This window comes from Meleagris gallopavo, chromosome 10, assembly GCF_905368555.1.
Source record: "Meleagris gallopavo chromosome 10, MGAL_WU_HG_1.1, whole genome shotgun sequence".
Lineage (NCBI taxonomy): Eukaryota > Metazoa > Chordata > Aves > Galliformes > Phasianidae > Meleagris > Meleagris gallopavo.
The window spans coordinates 15,265,530-15,285,141 of NC_139413.1; the positions used below are offsets into that span (position 1 = coordinate 15,265,530).

A 19,612-nucleotide genomic window follows, 5' to 3' on the forward strand; every position below is an offset into this window, starting at 1 on the left:
CTAATCACTCAAACATTCCATTGCCTAGTTAACACATATATACCACAGGTATTATAATAACATGAACCTGCTTATTAAAGCTTGACTTATTAATGCTTGGAAAATACTTTGAAATCTTTAGAGAAAAGACTTTATGTAAGGATAATATTGCTGCCTTTAACTCTTTTAGTATGTCTGCCAACACTCAGAAAGCCTCTTGGAACTTCAGGTTCACTGTACCTAAGAGGTTAACGGTATCTCAAAAACTTTCCTATTCTCCTGTAGAGAGGTCCCCACTTTGCTCAGCCACAGATTCTGTTTCCCCTTCCCTCTTTGCAGATGCCTTGGTAAAAAAGAGATTAGTTTCCTGACACGTACTGCATTTGTTGTGCTGACATCATAGAGTCAATGAGAACGAGTATTTATACTTCTATTACGCCTTCATTGAACTGAACAAGGTGTTCAACAGGACATTTTAATTATAATCCCACTTCTAGCAGCATGAGTAAAGGTGTTTAAAAAACACAATCAAGCATGAAATGGAACAGTAAACATGCCATTTCAATTACAAAATTATGTATAAGCACATCCTAACACAGCACAACATTTGAAGACCGTGAGAAATACTAAAATCCTATCTGAAGCCCTGAGAGGTTTTGTGCACAGAGATGAAGGAGCCGAAATGCTCTCTCCTCACACTCTCTTGTGCATTTACACTGAATTTTTGACTCCAGACAGAAACTCACGAAGTCCCCAGCTGTCAATTTTTGTACAGATTTCCATGAAGGAAACGTAGCTGTAAGCCGTTTTGGCGTTGCGGTGTCATGTCAAGACACTTGTTCTGCTTTGGGAGCTCTTTCTTACTTTCTGGCCAAACTAAGCTGAAATGAAAAAGCAATTGCACTCACAGATCATTGCATCATTAACCACCACTGTCTACCTGTACCACCATCTACCTAAAATAGGCAATGAAGCTAACACCGCGTCAAGCTCAGAGACAGATGTGACTCATCAGAACCTCCTGGACATCTGTGGTCTTCAGGAAAACATACAGCCAGCTCTGATGGGTATACATTAGAAAGGCCTGAACCCCCCACTGTCTGAGTAAAGGTGAAAGCTTTTCTTTTCTGCGCTTGATACTACTGGGTACTCCAGGAGCAGCTGTGGTGAATACTCTTGCCAAAGCACAACCAAACCACGGCAGCCTGTCCTCTGTAGTCCCTGGGGAGTCAGAGTTTCCCCACACAGTCTCAGAGAAAAGGAAACTGGAACTCCCATTTCTGCCATGTAGATTAGACTTGAACCAATCCTGGGTGCATTAAGTTCCCTAAGACATCTGGAGATTGTAACATAAAATCTGGTGCTATCTTGTGATCTAGATTATTATCTTTTCCACAAACAGTACTGTTCTGTTTAATAGACAATGCAATTGTCCAAGGTATTGAATTATCTTCTAGAATATCTTACCTGGAAATTACTCTGTTAATCTGACTTGAAAGTAATAACATCCTTAGGAATTTCACAGTCACTGAGATGAATCTGTAAATACAGCAAATAACTAGTTTTTAGGAAAGTACTTAGTAATTTAACAAACAAATATGCAAAAACATATAAGTGACAAGAAACTATACTGGTGTCTGTAAGTATTAAACAATACAGACAGCATTAAAAGTTTGCTTTTTGAAATACAATTTCTTACTCTCTCACTATGCTCTCAGAGTCGAAGGAAAAAAAATAGCATATTTTTTCCATTTCTGGAAAAACCTGTCTTTCTCAAAATGCCAGACCACCTCATTAGTGGGAGCCCTGGTTAGCTTATAGATAGCTGGCAGAGGTGTTTTGTTGTGCTTGTTTCCACTTCATTTTTTCCCCCCACTATTACGAGTAAGTAGACGTAAAAGCAGAGTTTTCATTGCCTGTAATGGGAGCAGAATCTGCTTTTATTTCATAGTTATTTTCCATTCTTCTCCTGGCAGTACTCAGAAAATCATGTGAGGAGAGATGCAACTGCGAGGTAACTTGGTGGTGAGGGCTCCAGAGCCAACACTAAATGCAGATAACATATTTTTGACTAATAATGCACATTTACAGCCTCTGACCAGAAATTAAAGAGAAGTGCTATATGGAGAAGTCATTAACTGATATTTAAAACTGGGAAATAGAGGATGTATGAAGAAACCTAAAATGTAAGGCCTATATTTAACATCTCTTGACTTCAAACTGATCAACTAATGGGACAAGGCCTTGAAGTTCATTTATAGTGGAAGAAATGAATGAGACCTACCTGATTAATGCATCTTCTCCTTGCATGTATGACTTACATTAGAAGAAAGCCATGCTGCTTTTGTAGTGTTTCAGAACTGCTGAAGCCAGATCAGGTCCTCTCCAGATTCTGGATAAACCAAGGTTCAGCCTATACAGCTGAACAGGTCCATAAAAACTCCAAAAATTTTTCACCACCAGATATAACTTGTGTCATGCTTAGAAACAGAGATCATAACTAGTTAGGCTTGAATAGTTATCACAGGTAATTATGCATGGGAAGGAAAACATACAGTGCCAGGAACATAATTTTCAGGGTCAATTTCAGAAAGCCATAGAGTTTTATCTATAGACTCAACAGAGAAGCAAGCACGCAGCCTGGTATACAAAGATCAGATCGAAGCCATTCTTCAAACATCTTCCTAGCTGGGTGTTGCTGAGTCTGGAGCTGGCTTCTGCAGCCACCAGTATAGACAGGGTGTTCTGCCTCCAGGCTGGGCCCACACAGCACTGGCAGATGCCAAGGGAGCAGAAGGCATTGGCACCAGCACATTTGTGGGCCCACAGGTCCTCAAGACCTTCTAAGCATGAACGCAGAGAGAGTAAAAGGGAAGTAGCTGAGAGATGATACAGCTGCTTTGCAGAGTACAGCCACAACGGGAGCTGTAATCAGAGAGAAAACAGCGTGCCTGTCTGAAATGCTATTTCTGCTTTATTGTGTAAATACAGGAACTATGACTTCATGTCTCACACTTCAAGAGACATACTCTCAGGCTTGTTTTCTTCCATATCAGAGTTCTAAGACATGCAAAATGTGTCTCTATATTTCAGTTCTGGCTGGAGGTTAATCTCTAGAAACAAGTAATGTAACATTTCCATCTATCTTTTCTATTCTTTTGGCGGTTTTAATTACACTAATATACTATGACACTTTAAACAAGACACATCTCAGCTTATGGCCTGCTCTGCAATGGTTCAGCTGCTGCGTGTGCTCCAGCACATTTTGCTCAGACAGGCTGCTGCAGGCTGGGGGTGCAGAATAGTGCCCTTCTGTCATGAGAGATTTCACTGCGCTGATCATTGTGTATTTGACAGACTCTTTGTCAATGTCAAGTGTCTTTTGTGGTTAAGCCCAGTAAAGCTAAAACAAAAGGTCTCCTAGATATTAGATATATAGTGACATTACTGAATTCACTCGGAGGCAGTAATTTTTTGTCAGCCTCTGAAAAGAAAAATGGAGCTAATGGGAAAACAAAAGGAAGATGCTGGCATGTCTTTTTAGCTATTTTTGTTTATGTTAGACATAGTGATTGACATCTGGCCCAGAACATCCTTTCAACCATTGAGGCTGATGTCATGAAACAGAACAAAGAGAAATGGGCAGGCAAGAAAACACCAATGGCTCAGAAAGCACTTTTTTGAGTTTATTTTCTTTTAAGTGTTTCATTTTCAGTAATCAGTATCACTGCACAAAAGTGCACTCATAGACACTCCCTCTTACTATTTGGACTTCTAAGTTTCCTTTGTGTTTGCTTTCTTCCTTCTTGCCTGAATGGCATCACAGTGCTGGTTTGGTTGGATGACAGTCTGTCATAACAGTGATGTTTGAGGTTAGTGAAAACTGACATGAAAAATACAATCCACTGGCCTTTAACTGAAATAGCAGCTCTGTTTTTTCTGGAGTTGGCAAGCAGCATTTTTAAACTCCTTTCACACTGAAGGCAGTTACAACATGTTTTTTTCTATATCAAGCAGTTCCATCATGAAGTGCATTATCTACGTCTGTTGTCATATCAGGATACTGCCTTTGAAGAGCAGTTTATTGTTTCTTGTGTGATCACTTCTCCTGCTGAAGTGCCCTAAAAGGGTTAAGGGAATTTCATGGTCATTCTCCATTGCCAGGTCCATTACAGAGCTTTAACATTTGTTTAAGAGAGTTTTAGAAGTATCAGTGACCAGAACATTTCCTGCAGACACACAACACCATGGAGACTTCTGCATTTGCTCGACTTTATATATCAAAATAGGAAGAATCCCAGTGTCCTTTTTATATTGTCTAGAATCATTATATACATTATAAGCATAATGCTTTTAATCTGCAAGTGCTGTAGATTTTGAAATACTTAGTCAGCACTACGTGCTAGCAGGAGGAAATTATTCTTTAAATTTTTAACTTTGTCTTGAAAGTACGATGCTCAACATAAACCAAATGACTACAACAAAAAAAAGAAAACAACAATAAAACATAAAAGAAAGCTTTTCAAAAGACAAGAGCAGGACGTTTCATCAGCTATTTAGGTACAGTTATACTCTAAAATCATTGGAGAACTCTTAACAGAAGAGATCTTAATCACTTCAAAAGATCCTAAGGAATTTGGCCCTTGAATGCATCAGGTGTGCTGCAGCTAAATATCCTTGCACCTCTTTAATACGGTTTATTTCAATATTTAATGTAGGGTTATATTGTCCTCTAGAAGCACACACTTAACTCCCCCAGCATTAATAACAGATATGTTCACACATTGAGTGGAGAATTTTCTCTCTGTCTCTTTGCACAGTATTCTAAAAAGAATTTTGAAGAAATTGAGAAAAACAGAAAGTACATTAATTTTAAGGAGATGAAAGCACCACATGTCATTCCTAAATTTCATGGAAAATGCACCGTTAGTAACAAAGATGAACAGAAAATTTCAAAATCATTTTGAGCAGCATTAAAATCAGTCCTCCCTGATTTTCTGTTTTCCCCTTCTTTTCAAAGCACATACATTAAACTCATTTTATGCTTATAATGTATATAATGATTCTAGACAACATAAGAAGGACACTGGGATTCTTCCTATTTCGACATATAAAGTGGCAAGCCAATTTATGCAGCTTAAACCATTGCTAAAGAAGATGTATCAAAAATTGCCTGTGATCATTACAAATAACAGCCTGAAATGTTCACAAGAAGCTGTTTGCTTATCATATTTTCATTAAAACATCTTTTCACCTGCTTTGCTTTTCCCATGCCTGTAACCTGCATTGTAATCAGTCTTATTAACTGAGAACATAAATATGATTTATTATGGTCTGATAATGGAAGCTGCATGGACCAAGAGAAGGGATATATTGTCCTTTGATAAAATGGCTCTTTTCTCTCAAATAGAGCTCTATCATGAGAGCATGCAGAATGTAGTGAGTGATTATTTCCTGAGGGTGAATGATGGCAGAACCCTACAGAAAATCTTCTTGTTGGCCATGACAGCCTCCGAGTGTCCCCAAATCTCACTGAGTTTGACAACCTGCAGACACTTTTGATGAACTGTATTCTTCTGTCAGAGACAGCCTGTCTGGGAGGAGAAAAGGGAACCTTTATCGTCTGATCTGCTATTATTGTCTTGATCTTTTATAAGCAATCTCTAATGCACATGAATATAATATCCTTTCACACAAGTGCCAAACATAATAGAAATGTAGTTTAAGGACCTTTTTCCCAGTTATGTAAATGTCCTAGTACCGTAATTATAAAAGATGGTTTGTGAATGATAGCTGTAAGGAAAGGGTAATGAAAATGTTTTAACATTATCTTTCTGTTTTAAAGACCAAAACCTGTGATAAATAGCACTTATGGTACATATGGGGAACCAGTTTGTGCTGAAGCTTTTACCTAAAAAAGAATAGTTTTGAGCATAAAACTGGTGTTATATTTTCATAAAACACATAAATGGCAGCTGATCTTAAGCCAAAAATGATCACTGGCAGATATGACTTAAAGAAAATGAGTATTCTACTCAAAATCCTTCCATGGCTGTTACAGACAGAACAAAGCGTTACTATTGAGTAGTGTATTTGGACAAAGGGGTGTTCAGGACCAACGAAAGTTCAACAACAAATCTCTCTTTTATCTATATCCAGAAGAACAGGCATAACAGAATCTTTTTCAATTAACAGCTGTACACATTAGCAAAACACCCGTCTTTCTCAGCTGAAGCGGTCTGGCTTATTTATCACAAAAAATGAAATGTTTGGTGGGAAGGTTTCCAAGTTTCCAAGTAAAAGCAAGATACTTGATTTTTCATTAACCTTTTGAAATCTGGAGATGGGGTGTCCCAGTATTAACTACTAATAGTCTTTTGCATTACCAAGTGGTGTTAAGAGAAGTCCCAATTGTCAGAGCCTAAAGGTTAATCAGCAATTTTACTACAGTGATGTGGTCAGTTTGCACGTTACTGCCTGAACAGGAGGAAGAAGAAAATAAAGTCATTAGCACATAACTACATCCCAAAATGATTATTCTGTTGTATTTCTGTATTTGTATTTTTGTTGTTGGAAAATATTTAATGATCTACTTAGTAAATATTCAGAAATTTGAGAGGGTTTTGCAGAACTTTTGTGAGAAGCCCAGGTCCAAATATGTGATCAGCTAGTTTGGCATATTCTACACTTACTTCATAAGGAAAACCAAAAGAAATTATAATTTACTCACCCACCAAATGCCTAGCCCAGGCCAGCATGATGGAAAAATCTTCCAGGTCTGATAAGTGTGGAGATTTCAAAAACCTATCTAGCTGCGGCTAATTCTGTCTGAGAACTGTGCCCTGTCTTCAGGAGGTGAAGACATTGTCATTCTCTTTCATTCAGGGGGAATACCATAGTGCAGATGTCGTATTATGGATGAAGATGGCTCATAACAAAAAACTGAGCAAAGATTTTTCCCTCCTGTCCGCGTCTGCTGTGATGGTAGGGAATAAGCCAACAGCAGCGTCTCCTGAACAAGAATGGACAGCAGTGTTATTTTATGTGAAGGTACTCATATAAACAGCCATTACCTCAGCTGGTATCGTTTGACCAGAAATGAGATTTGTGGCCCAAGACCTTTCCTAGCCCTAGCAAAAACATTTATTTTCTAAAAGAAAATATAAAATATTTCTGAAAACATACAATTTGGCATTTGCTACCAGTAACAGTGTTCATACAAAATGACTTCTCATTTACCCAGGCAATATTTGAAACTGTTAGCCCTGATCAAAAGATTTCTGATGTTACCATATGGATCAAGCCAGTTCTATGTTTTTGAGACACTCTATCTTTGTTCCTATGGCTAATAGCAGTTCTTGCCCATAACAACATACTTTATCTTGGATTTTTTCTGCATCACATTTTTACGCTCATCTCTTTCTCCATTTCCAAAAAAAACCTACTGTTAAAATCTTTCTTCTCTTGATTGCTACAGTTTTAATGGGGACAGAATTTTCTCCTGAAATGCTCTGAAAAAAATTATCAGTCTTTCCAAGTGCCCTATTACTTAGTCCACCAATTAGCTGACTACAGACTCTGAGTGTCCTTGTACATCTTCCCAGTCCCCATCTGTATACTTGGCTGCATATGTTTATGCAATTAGAAATGGTGGAAATCTAATAAAATTAGGACAAACTTGAGTGAGCCATAATTCTGTATAATCTCTCAAACTGGATTGTTGAAAGCTTGCTGAATTCCCCAAACCTCTCTCAGGTGCCAATGGATGAGTCAATACCATACCAAATATCTCACAGCACAGCAGATGTAAAATGTGCTTCCAGAATCTTATACACACCCTCAAATAATCTCAAAAATAAAGTCAGGGAAAAATAAAACAGAAACAAACAAACAAAAGTTTCCTTCAGTTACCGTCAACACGCTCAATGGTACAGAATGGAAAAAAGGAGAATACACTGCAAATTTGTAAGAGGAACGAGTTTCTGCTTCCAAAGTCGGTGCCTTCTTATGGCAATAGTAGAGCAATCCACTTCCTGCTTTCAGGTGAGGAGCACTGATGTTATCACACTGAGGCTTGGTCAGTCCTCCCAGCAAGCCCTGAAAAAGATGAACAAAATGGGATAATTAACCTTTAAAATGATACCTGCCCAGACTTACTTTTAAAAGCCTGTTCAACATTTTGTTTTAGTCTGCAATGGTGACTATTGGTTTGCATATCAATAATCAATAATCAATAATCGCTTCATACCTGCGACCTCTCTTCACCCACCATTCAAGAGAAGCCAGCGGAGGAAGTAAAGAATGATTTTGGCTAAAACTATGAGGAATTTTCTTTGAAAAAAAAAAAGTAGAATTATTTAGGTTTGATAAAAGCACATCAGAGAAGTTCATAACTCTCTTCTTGCAAGAAGGGCCCAGGATCTTTTGTCTCATGTTATGAGGACTCTGATTTTGTATCAAAGCCAAACTATGTATTTGTTGCAGAATAGAGATCTTCAGTATGAGTAGGAAGGTGTAAGGGGTGTGGCCTTTGGTCCACATCTGAGAAGAAAATGTTTTTGGATCAACCAGTTCCTTTTCTTGGTTTTACCCTGTATGTTCATCTTCCTCATCTCAAAGTATATGCTGTATTTACTCTGTGACCTTGCAGAACTTCAGCCAGGAGTTAACAGAGCCAGAAAGAAGTCTCCCATAATCACACAACTGAGGTACCACTGTCATTCCTAGTTTAATACATTCTTTGGGATGGTGGGGTTGTAGAAAATGGATGTGGAAGAAATCATAGAAGGTACAATAGCTGATAGTATTACCCATGTTTTTAACTACTTTGTCACTGAAATCCTCAGTTGATGAAGACTTCATCACCTCTTCAGTCAATTATCCCAACACTTCCTAAGTAACAAATACAGCTGAATAGTGAGAAACTGATTTATTTCTGAGACATCTTGCTTACAACTTAAATGTATTTATGCCTTTCACCTTGTTTCTTCTCAATTAATTTCTAGCTTTATTATCTCCCCTTCACCATTTTTTCACTTCATCTTTTCTCTTCCTGCCACCTTACTGTCTCTTCATTAAGGCACTCCTTTTCATTTGTATCTTTTGAGCTGTAATTTGGCATCCTTGCATTTATTCTTTCTTTCCTCTTTTTTTGCTTTCCAAATACATTAAAAAAGAGAATCTCATCTGTTGGTGGCCTTGCTACAGATACTTATCTCTTGTAATCTCCTTAGAGGGCAGCCAAAAAGCCACATTTCTGTTCATTGTATTGAAAACACTTCGTATACAATGACTCAAATTTAGATCTAAAGACTATGTTCTTGAAGTGTGACTGACCAGCACAGCTATGGGAAGCACACGATCTGTTCTAAATATGCACATGGATTAATACAGCAGGAATAGGTATTACATAGCCTCTAAAAAGGGAATTCAGAACCCCTGGCAGTCCTATTAACATATGTCTGCTTCCTGCTGATTTTTAGGGTATTTTCTGAGCAAGACCACTTACAGGTCTGGACCTACAGATTCAAGAACAACAAATTAAGTGACTTCATCTCTAACTTATGCCAGGGAAAGTTGCATAAAAGAGTTAAGGCTGGAGCATCACCATAAGCAGAGAACTCTGTACCCTCAGGTAAGGATCACTGTATGATTTTAAAGTATATATAAATACTGTAGTCTCCACGTGGCAGCTCCAAATTGCTTGGCCTAACAGGTATTTGGAGATGTGAAGATAAACTCCCCCCACCACAGCAGATAGTAATGTGATAAATAAAATGAAGGACTACGCCGCACATAGGAACAGAATAGAAGTTTGCTTTCTAGCACTGTTGTTGCAATATAGGTATTTTGAACTGCACTATTTTCACATCTGCTTTGACCAGCGTCTGTGCTTGAAAGCGCAGTGGTCTAAAGCAAAGCTATTGTGGACATCTTAGAAAGGAGTAAAACTGTTGCAGGCATTAGCACTGAGGATCCACAGATCCTCACATGGTGCCTTTCTACAGAAGGTCTAAACATAAAGCCAGAAAACCAAACTTGCTCAGGAGAGTAGAGGTTTGTCTCCTGTGTGATCTCACACAACACATTTCCTCTCAATTTTTCACTGAAACAGGGACTGACAGCTTCATGGCTTCTCTCTCTGGACTCTTGGCTCTTCTGATGAGTGGCTGTTCCTGATTATAAGCACATCTGATGACTGTAGATCTGACCTCTCAGAGGCCTCTGGACACCTTTGTATTGTATTTGATAATGAAGCCTCCTCTTTTATCCAATCAAAACACAAAAAATGTCAGACCAGAGAAAACTGGCTCAGTGCAAAATGGTGGAGTAAAGTCAGAGACATTAGCTACTGACTACTATCGAAAAACTGAAACTGCATCAGGGATTTCTTTTTTTAATTGCTATTTAGGGATTTAAATGAGATTTTTTTTAAAAGGAAGACACAATGTTTATTCTACAATCACTCTTTGCTGCCAATATAGGCTATTGTATAAATTACTTAGACATTTTTAAAAATACATTATTTACTCAATAACCCATAATGGGTCCAGAGCTCCTTTTACACGCTATTATAGAAGTACATAATTGCAGAATTTTCAAATGGATATTTCTTCTAGACAATAGTCTGTAATGGCTCCTTCAAAGCTCTTAGGCTTTTATCATATGAAGGCCTAAGTAGAAAATGTTTAGTTCACTGATCATTGACCTAATAGAGAGCAACAGCTTCTCTGGAACAACTATTGTCTGCTAGGGCAGATGATATATGAATGACATTTTAAAAAATTCTTGGAAGTATATGCTAGGAAAGAAATACTGTTTGTATGCAAAGCAATCACTGCTGATGGGATCCTCAGGGTTCTTTTGTTTGCCTCTGCACCATTTGGTTTCTTGGTATCTGCCCTATCCCAAGAACAAAAGAAAGCAGTCATTCTTATGTGTGAAATGAAGACTCAATCTAGAATTCGAGTCAATAAGAAACATTTCTTTGTTCGCAAAGATCATTAGTTCAATTAAAAATGGCCTTAAATGAAAATACAGGTTTTGGTATACATTACAACATTTAAGAAGTAAAATTCTGTAATCAGAGAAGCAAGAGATGTTGCAAGGGGTCAAATCACATTTCTTAAGATAATACTGAAAACTATGTAGAACCCACCAGCTTACCCTAAGCATGATCCTGAAAGGAAACAGGCAACCTGAAACATTTTCAGTGCTATTGCCATGAATCTCAGGACCGTTGAGCCTCTATTCTCTATTTGCATTTAGCTCTTTTCTGCTTCAATTTTATTCACAAAGAAAGGTCATGTTCCCAAATGCTTGAGGAAAGAAAAAATGTTTTCTCTCCCTGCAAACTTTGGGCAGTGAAAGCCAAGGAGCCCCTACAGCCAAGTAAGTGTCAGCTGGGTCTGAGCACCCAGGCAGGGTGGCCACAAGCTGGGGCAGAGTCTGACCCTCAGAGAAGCTGAAGGCAGACCTGGCTGTGCTGGGCACAGGGAGTGGTCTCTGCTAGGTGACACAGCTCCGTCCCTCATTCAGGCCAGTGGCTATGGGAAGTGTTGCTTACCAAAGGAGGGTGCCCAGCTGTTGGATTTGGTCTTAACAGCTTGTGCCATCAGAGCAGGCCAGCAATCCCCAGCACAGCCCTGCTTTGTAAATGGCTTTACATGAGAATCTCTCTCATGCCTTTTATTGGTCCAGCCTAGTAAAGCTGCCTGAGACTCCTACTATTCTGGCATGATTCGTAGAAAAAAATTACAGTTGCTGGCAATTCTAATAGTTCCTTCTGTTTGATGCATCTGATTGAAGAGAAACAGAAATCAGAGACCAATATGCAACCAGGCTGCACCAGTTAGCCTCATCATGCAAATGAGGCACACTTGCAGGCGAACTTATTAGAGATCAAATAGTTTTAGGCACCAAGGATAATGAAGGCAGAGCGCTTACGTTGTAACAGTCAGAGCTGGAATTTAATCATGTTGTTGTTATCTACTGCAGCACTGAACAAACACAGAAACAGCCACAAAAATCAAACTGTTCAAATGAAAGGAAGATATAAACCAGAAAATAATCATAATAAACAAGACTCAAACCAAGAGACATTGCAGTGGTTTCAAGAAGGAATAATCTTGTAGCATAGGGTTTGAGCCTTGCCTCTTTCAACTGAACTGCTGGGAAAGTGGCTCTGGCAGGAGAAGCAGTAGCATATAGCTGTTCCCTGCACACCTGTGAGGTGGCTCTGCAGGGAGGAAGGGGGAAATGCCCCACTGAACAGCACTTGGAAGTCAACCCTCAAGCGAAACATAACTCACATTGGTAAGTAGCATCTCCTAGGAAATAATACAGAAAAAAAAAGAGATAACCTCCTGTAGTGGAAGTTACAACAGAAGTTACACAACTGACAGGCTGGATTAGCAATCTGGTAGGCATTAAAAATAAATAAATTTTGCAGTGGCGTTAGCACCTTCTGTCTCAAAAACCCTCTCACAAGCTCCTGACATCCTTTATATAAACACCTGGGGAAACCCACAGAGCATTGCTTTGTTTTTGAGAGCAAAGATGAGATCCAGCAGGTGAAAGGTGCAAGATGGAGACATTTGGATTCCTTTTGGCAGACTCAAATGGCTAAAAATACTGTTTGGCACTTCTTTTTATACCAGTTGGTAGTAGAAGTGCTCCAAAGATGTCAACAGGAAGCCCTAGAGGTTAGAGAGAATGATGTAACCACATGTGACATAATGCATGGTGTGGAGATTTCCTGGAATTGATTAGTTCTGCTCATGATAACAGCAGCCAGCAAGAGTGTGAGGACTGGGTGAAGGCCCACGCACAATTCAGGCACTGGATATTTTTCTTTCCCTTTTAGAGCACTGTCTTGTCTCATTGCTTTGGTTGCATAATACAATAACTGCAAAGTATTTCCATGCAACTTTCTTTGGGAAGATTTGAAGCAGCGCACTTCTCAGGAACATACAGCTACTCCCCATGCAAAAGGACACACAGAGACAAGCGCAGAGTGAAGGACAATGAAAACTCCCAGTTTCTCCTTCCTTGAGAATATCCTCCCCTCCATTACCTTCTTCCTTCAGGTATATAATGCAGTCACATCATCCTCATCAGTACATTGTTTTATGCCTACTCTATACACAAAGGCTATGGAGTGCCATCTATATTTAACAGGAAGCCTCCAATCTATGTGAGTGGGTGGAAATTGATAGCGAGTGACATGGGCACTGACAATGGTACACAAACTCTGCGGCAATCTTAAAACTTTTAATTGCATTTTAAAGTAATATAACAAGGCAATGTTTAATGAGTACTTTGTTTAAGAAATTCTGACTTTATAAGCTAATTAAAGAGAAGGAAGGGTCACTGCACTAGGGCAACAAATCCAGGCTGCTGAATGTCTATACTACTGCAACGCATAGTTCACATTCAACTGGCAGCCTTGCAAACCTCCATCCAGCTGGTGTGAATGATTTTTATTTATTTTTTGACTAGCAAATAAATTGCTACTATCATCATGATTATGTTAATAAAAAAAAAGATAGGCAAGCAGTTTTTTGCCAGGGCTGGTAAATTTTCATGACAATTCTTGCAAAGCTGTCATATTGGGTTAGATGAAACTAGAAGGCTTTATGTGCGTAGCATTTAACTTTAAACATTCTTCATGGAAACTTACCCGGCACATAATTTACATATTCAATACCAGTGACAATTTACTTCTCCCATCTGAGCAGGGCTTTCAACTATGCCACTTGAACTAAATTAATAAACAGTAATTAGAGAATGTTGTGCGAGCGAGCTGTTGATGTTGAGAAGATTCTAATCAACACCTTCTTTTAAGGGCCAATTAAAGCTGAATGTATGCAATATAAACATCTTCTTGTATTTAGACATGAACTGAAGAACGAGGTAAAAAATAAAAATGAGAACAATTACAGCAGGTTAGAGATGATCTAATGGAATGATGAATCTTCATTAATTGTGAAAGCAGCAGTAATTTCTAAAAACCACTGGCCACCTTCCCTATAGTGTAACTAACAAGTCATGAAAGTAGATTTGATCCAGGATAAACCTTCATACTTTGACAGGTTTTTCTCTGAAAGCAGCTCTACACCTGCCTCAAGTTCCCACTGCAGTGTTCACCTGTCTGTAGGACAACGCTGAATCTAAAGAGAGGCTGGAGGAAAAAAGCAGTGAAGGCAGATGAAACCATGCCATAAGCACTGCCTCACCGCAGAGCCAGAGAAGACCCAGAGCTGGATTTGCGCGGAGCAGCCCCCAACAATACTATAATGGGAACACAGACATCAGGATGAGCTTGACAGAGGGGTCGGGCTGCCCCAAACTGTAGCTCATCTCTTACTTGGAAGGAGCGGCATGGGATAGTTATGTCAAAACAGCTGATGGACTTGTGCCTGTTGTCCATGTGTACTCCTTCATCCCTCCAGAATGATGGGGTGATTTATTCCTGAAAGGCAAGTTTAACACAGCCTTTGTTTCTGAACTGCCTGCAGGATTGAGGAAAAGCCCTCTGATTTAAATCTAGGTAATCCTTAGTGTACCAAAGGGAGCCTGCAGAGGCAACACTGGCTTGCGCATCACCATTACGAGCTGTCAGGAAGTTAAAAATAAGCATAACTTCATCCAAACCACAGCTCAGTGCTTCCTAAAGCACATCTAAAAATCATCTAAGCTGGTGCAATGAAGCACATGCAGAATTTGTCCTCCAAGTTAGAAGATACAACAGACTAATAAAGGTAAGGGAAACATCTGTTCCAATACTGCACCAGTATCATTTAGAGAAAATGACGGCATCACTCACAGCCGTTTGGTATCCAGAAATACTATCATAGTAATAGGATGTTGTCACCTCAGGCTTTGCTGAAATCTACAGGAATTTTACTTGCTTAAGAATTATAGGATTAGGCACACGAAAATAAACATTCCCACTTAACATTTTTGTAGCAGTGTGAGATCATTATCTTGTAACAGTATTTGGTTCCACTGGCATTATCTCCTAATTAGCTATTTAAAAATATATGTAAGTGGGTGGAGGTGGCAAGTGGACTTGTAGACCTGACAGGTCTGTTATGTTCTTACAAGCTTTGCTAATCCCAACCATTGAAAATGTATTAGAAAGGCCAAGCTAGCACTTTAAAGAACAACAGAGCAAAAACCTCACAAATTGAACTCTGGGAACTCGGCACGTGGCAGAGGGGCTCTGGCAGACTGAGCAGAGCCCTCAGGTGATCAGGCAGGAAACTAGCCCTGAAAAGAGGGGGCAGAAATGACAGAAGTGTGGTTGGCCCTACACCACACACAATTATCATCTATGCCATGTTTGTGAACCTAATGAGGTTCAATACGGCTCAGTGCAAAGTGCTAAACCTGGATCAGGGCAATCCCAGCTATGTGTACAGACTGGGAGAAGAACTCATTTGAGAGCAGCCCTGTGGAGAAGGACTTGGGGGTTCTGATGGACAAGAACGTCAACATGAGCCAGCAGTATGCTCCTGTGGCCTAGAAGGCCAACAGACTTGAGGGGTGGTCAGCAGGGAGAGGGAGGTGATTGTCCCCCTCTACTCTGCCGTTGTAAGGCCCCATCTGACATACTGTGTCCAGGCCTGGGGCCCCCAGCACAGGAGGGATATGGATCTGTTGGAGTGGGTCCAGAAGAGGGACACTTAGATGATCGGGGGCTGAAGAACCTTTCTTATGAAGACAGCTTGAAGGAGCTGGGCTTGTTCAGCCTGGAGAAGAGAAGGCTCCAGGGAAACCTCACTGCAGCCTTCCAGTATTGAAAAGGAGCTTATTAGGAGGAGGGAGACCAACTTTTTACACTGTCTATAATGATAGGACAAGAGAGTATGGTTCTAAACTGAAAGAGAGATTTACTTTAGATGTTAGGAGGAAATTCTTTACTCAGAGGCTGGTGACACACAGGCACAGGTAGCCCAGAGAAGTTGTGGATGCCTCGTCCCAGGTGATGCTCAAGGCTGGATGGGGCCCTGGGCAGTCTGATCTAGTGGGTGGCAATCCTGATTAAGACAGGGGGTTTAAACTGGGTGAGCTTCCTTCCAACCCAAGACATTCTATGATTCTATGTCTTAGGGGATTTCTGGAAAACCAAGCACCAAGATGTTTATCAGAACCAAGAAGATGTCACCAATACAGAGGAAACGATCTAACAGGTGGGGTTTGGTATCCTCTGCATTGTCTCAATATGCAGAGGTATTATTGTGCTTATAGACACTACATATTAAAAGCTTTCTTCAAGATGGAGGAAGTTTCATAATATACAGGCAGGTCTGGGATTTCAGTTTGCAGCGTGGTAAGAATTAGGAAGATGGGTATTCTGGTATGCTGAACTCATTTTTTCTCCCAAGAGTTAGGTTTAATTCTTAACAAACTGTCTTTGTGAAAAAAACTAGGACACTTTTATACATGATGGGTCATTTCAGAGGTTTCAAATGCATGCAGAAAGCACACCCTTGGTAATAGAATTCTTCCAACCTTCAGCAGTGCTAAAAACTGTGATTCGTTTCTGTTTCTGAGCTGCTTTTAAACCTCAATTCAGTAAATGTGCTGGTGATTTCAGTGTTCTAAACAGTGGAAGGCAGCAAAATAAATGTCTGTAGAATACTGACAGCATGAGACTCTCATTTGCTCCAATATCTGCAGTTCGAATCAGTATGCAGCGTGCAATATCATTTTTGTTCTGACCAGACAGAATTTTGAGGCCTGAATCCACTTGCAGTGGCAAGGTCTATCAGTAACCTCACAGCAAACTAGGAGCTGCAGAGAAACAAAACCAATGTAAGCAAGAAGGGAATGAGTCTATATTAAAGTCCTTTATAGATTTTTGCTTTCCATTGAAAGTTTTCTCTTGCCTGAAGTCACCTCTACCCTTTTTTCACACCTCTTAAAGTCCACTGGATGAATAAATCAAATTAAATTTCTCACTTGCCATTAATGCTTTTCAAATGCAAGTCAAGCCTCTTGGCTGTTCTTACCTGGACACTACTATTTTCAAAAATGCTGTTGGATAATTTATCCTGCTTTCATAGGCTGGTGCTTTGGCCCATATGCACCCCATGCACTCCCTAAGGCTGACGCATAACTGCAATGGAAGATTAGTCCAATTAAGTCTCCAGCCATTTCAATGGCTTATACAAGAGTAGATGGGGCATAGTATGTAATTTCAGCTTTTTCAGTCCTTCCATGAGCTAAATCATTTTATCAGTTTTTTTCTCCCCACAATTTTTTTTTTTTTTTTAATTTGTCCCATTAAACTACGGAACTGAAACATATTCATGAACAGTTTCTTTCTGCTTTAACTCAAGGAGTTTCTGACACAACAAAAACTGGTAGTTAACTGGCTTGAAGACTTTTACAGTAGCCACTTTAAATAAGCCCTAGTATACGGCACTTGCAGCCCTGACACCACACTGCTGATACCACTGCAATGCACCCTCTATTAAGCAGTTTCCTGCTCTGCATCAGCTTCAACTCTCACCTGTTTTCTCCACTGGTCCACTTCGAAACACCAAAGCCTTCTCAGATTTCTCTGTATGGCAAAGGCTCAGCAGCTACTCCATGAAGGTTCCCTGCTCTCCATCTAAGTGGCTTTGTGCTGCTTGCTTCAACACTTTGGTATCAGGGGACCACTTGCCACCAGCATAAGGACCACGTGGCAGGTCACCCGCAGCTGGATATGACTTAACCTCTCCTATGGGCTGCTCTGTGCTTTTGATGCAGGGTATTTCAGCAGCCCCTAGCAGACACCACTGCCTGCCTCCTGCCCAACACCCAGGCACATCAGCAAGACTCTCCTGGTAGAAAAAACAGACTGGCTTTTCAGATTTCACTCAGCAGTGTGTGATTTGTAGCTCCTTCTGCATACTGGCTCTAAGCATAGTCAGTTTTGCCTACTCATGCTTCTCTCTGGTTACAATAGATTCTATTTCTGATGAAAATATTACTCTGATGAGTTTTTCTCTGGCTTACTTTTATGCTTCCTGCTAACTAGCACAAGTCTTATTGTTGCTGTTCCTAATACTTTGCATCATTTGTAGTTCTAGCATATTTTATTTGTAAATAGCATGAAAAAAAGTATTCATATGCATCTTCCCTCAGTGCTCCAGACAGATTGGTTCACTGTGGAACAATTACATACATATCTACTAACCTATATTTCTTGTAAAATCAAATCATGTAAGGATGCCTCAGCCAGAACAAGCCACAAAGCTAGACAAGGCATAGAAAAAAAAATCCCCAAATATGTACTGCTTAAATTACAGAACTAAAAAAATAAAGCAAAATTGAAAAGGGCAAAGGAGACACAATGTAAACACAGACTTTTATATGCTCTGCATAATAGAGAGTGAATGTCATTCTGACATGCTGGGATCATGGGCTGCCAGTGTAGTTTAGAAAAGAAAGGGATACCTCCCAAATCATGGCAACAATGCTTTCTCCCATCCAAGCCTGCTATGAGATCCATGTCTGCAGCTGCCAGGTCTGACTGACCACTTCGATACTAAACCAGGAGAAGTAATTCCCTATGTAATTGTATTTAAAGTGTCTAGAAAGATCACGTATCTTCAGAACCACCTTTGGAACGGCAGTTCTTTTGGGAAGGTATCACCCAACATCCCTCAGTGCAATGTGTGCCTCTGGCAGCTGGCAGCCCACACCTGCTGCACTCGGTCTACTGCAGGATAGCAGTGTGTAGCCCTAACACACAGCTAACTTGATTTTGTGCCTTTGAAAAATCTCCTCCTTAACCCAAACACTCCATCACTGTCAGCTGAACAAATTTAACTTCTGAATTAATGTTATTTTCAAGAGGTCAGACATGCGACAGTAACAACAGACTTTTGCCAATCCATCTCATTCAGGTCTGAATCTCAATTTCCACAGAGCTCAGTATTACTTAAACATGGGTAACTTACCCTAGCTCATTGCTAATGCAAAACTTCTACTCTCAGGGCTCCATCGTGGCCCTTTCATAGCTTCTATCCCCAGTAGGCACAGGCCAACAGAACCCTCACACACAACACCCCGCAGGTCAGAGGGGCCTAGCAGCCAGCAGCTGAGGACGTCCCCAGTCATTTGTCTTCCCATTTTGTCCCCATCTCCGATGCTGCCAAATATTTCCATCGAGGTTCAGTCAGGAGGTTGGTGAAAACTCATACAACTGAGTATCACAGTGCTGCCTTGTGCTGCTGCCGCGCTCCAGAGCTTGGAGAGGAGCAGGGCTTGTGTGGGGAGTGGCTGCCACTCAGTGTTCGGCCCTCATGGAGATCCCCACCGTGAGGATGGTCTGTTTGGTATGTTACATCACAGTCATGCAAACACCAGCTCAGGACTCTGAACAGTGTCAGCTGGTGGTTATACAGATACAGGACAGTCAGAAGTAACTTAGGAAGAGCTATTTGTGGAGGCAGATACAGCCAGAGATGCTTGGTCCCTGCTGGTGATGGAAGCACAGAACATATCTGGTCTTGTCACACTGATCCCCATGACACCAACAGCAATTAGTTACTCCCGGTGGGCTTTGGGACGGGTCTGCTGTGTGCATGGCATCACAGCCCAGCAGCTGTGATAAGCAAAGTACCAGATTTCT

The 19,612-nt window shown here is 40.3% G+C and overlaps 1 protein-coding gene across 11 annotated transcripts in view; it reads right to left on the reverse strand.

Moving 5' to 3' along the window:
• LOC146543714 (uncharacterized) overlaps positions 1–19,612 on the reverse strand; it is an 82,183-nt gene that overhangs the window by 21,605 nt on the left and 40,966 nt on the right. For 7 of the 11 annotated variants that reach the window (XR_014885078.1, XR_014885079.1, XR_014885077.1 and 4 more), the window contains 2 exons: positions 7,891–8,076; positions 1,447–6,991 (listed from right to left, as the gene is read on the reverse strand). Coding sequence is in view for 7 of the 11 variants with exons in the window: in XM_085231089.1 (XP_085087215.1) it covers positions 6,857–6,991; positions 7,891–8,076 (321 nt within the window). In the remaining 4 variants the exon portion in view is untranslated. The remainder of the gene's footprint in view (positions 1–1,446; positions 6,992–7,890; positions 8,077–19,612) is intronic. The other 4 variants (XM_085231087.1, XM_085231086.1, XM_085231088.1 and 1 more) reach the window with 4 other exon arrangements.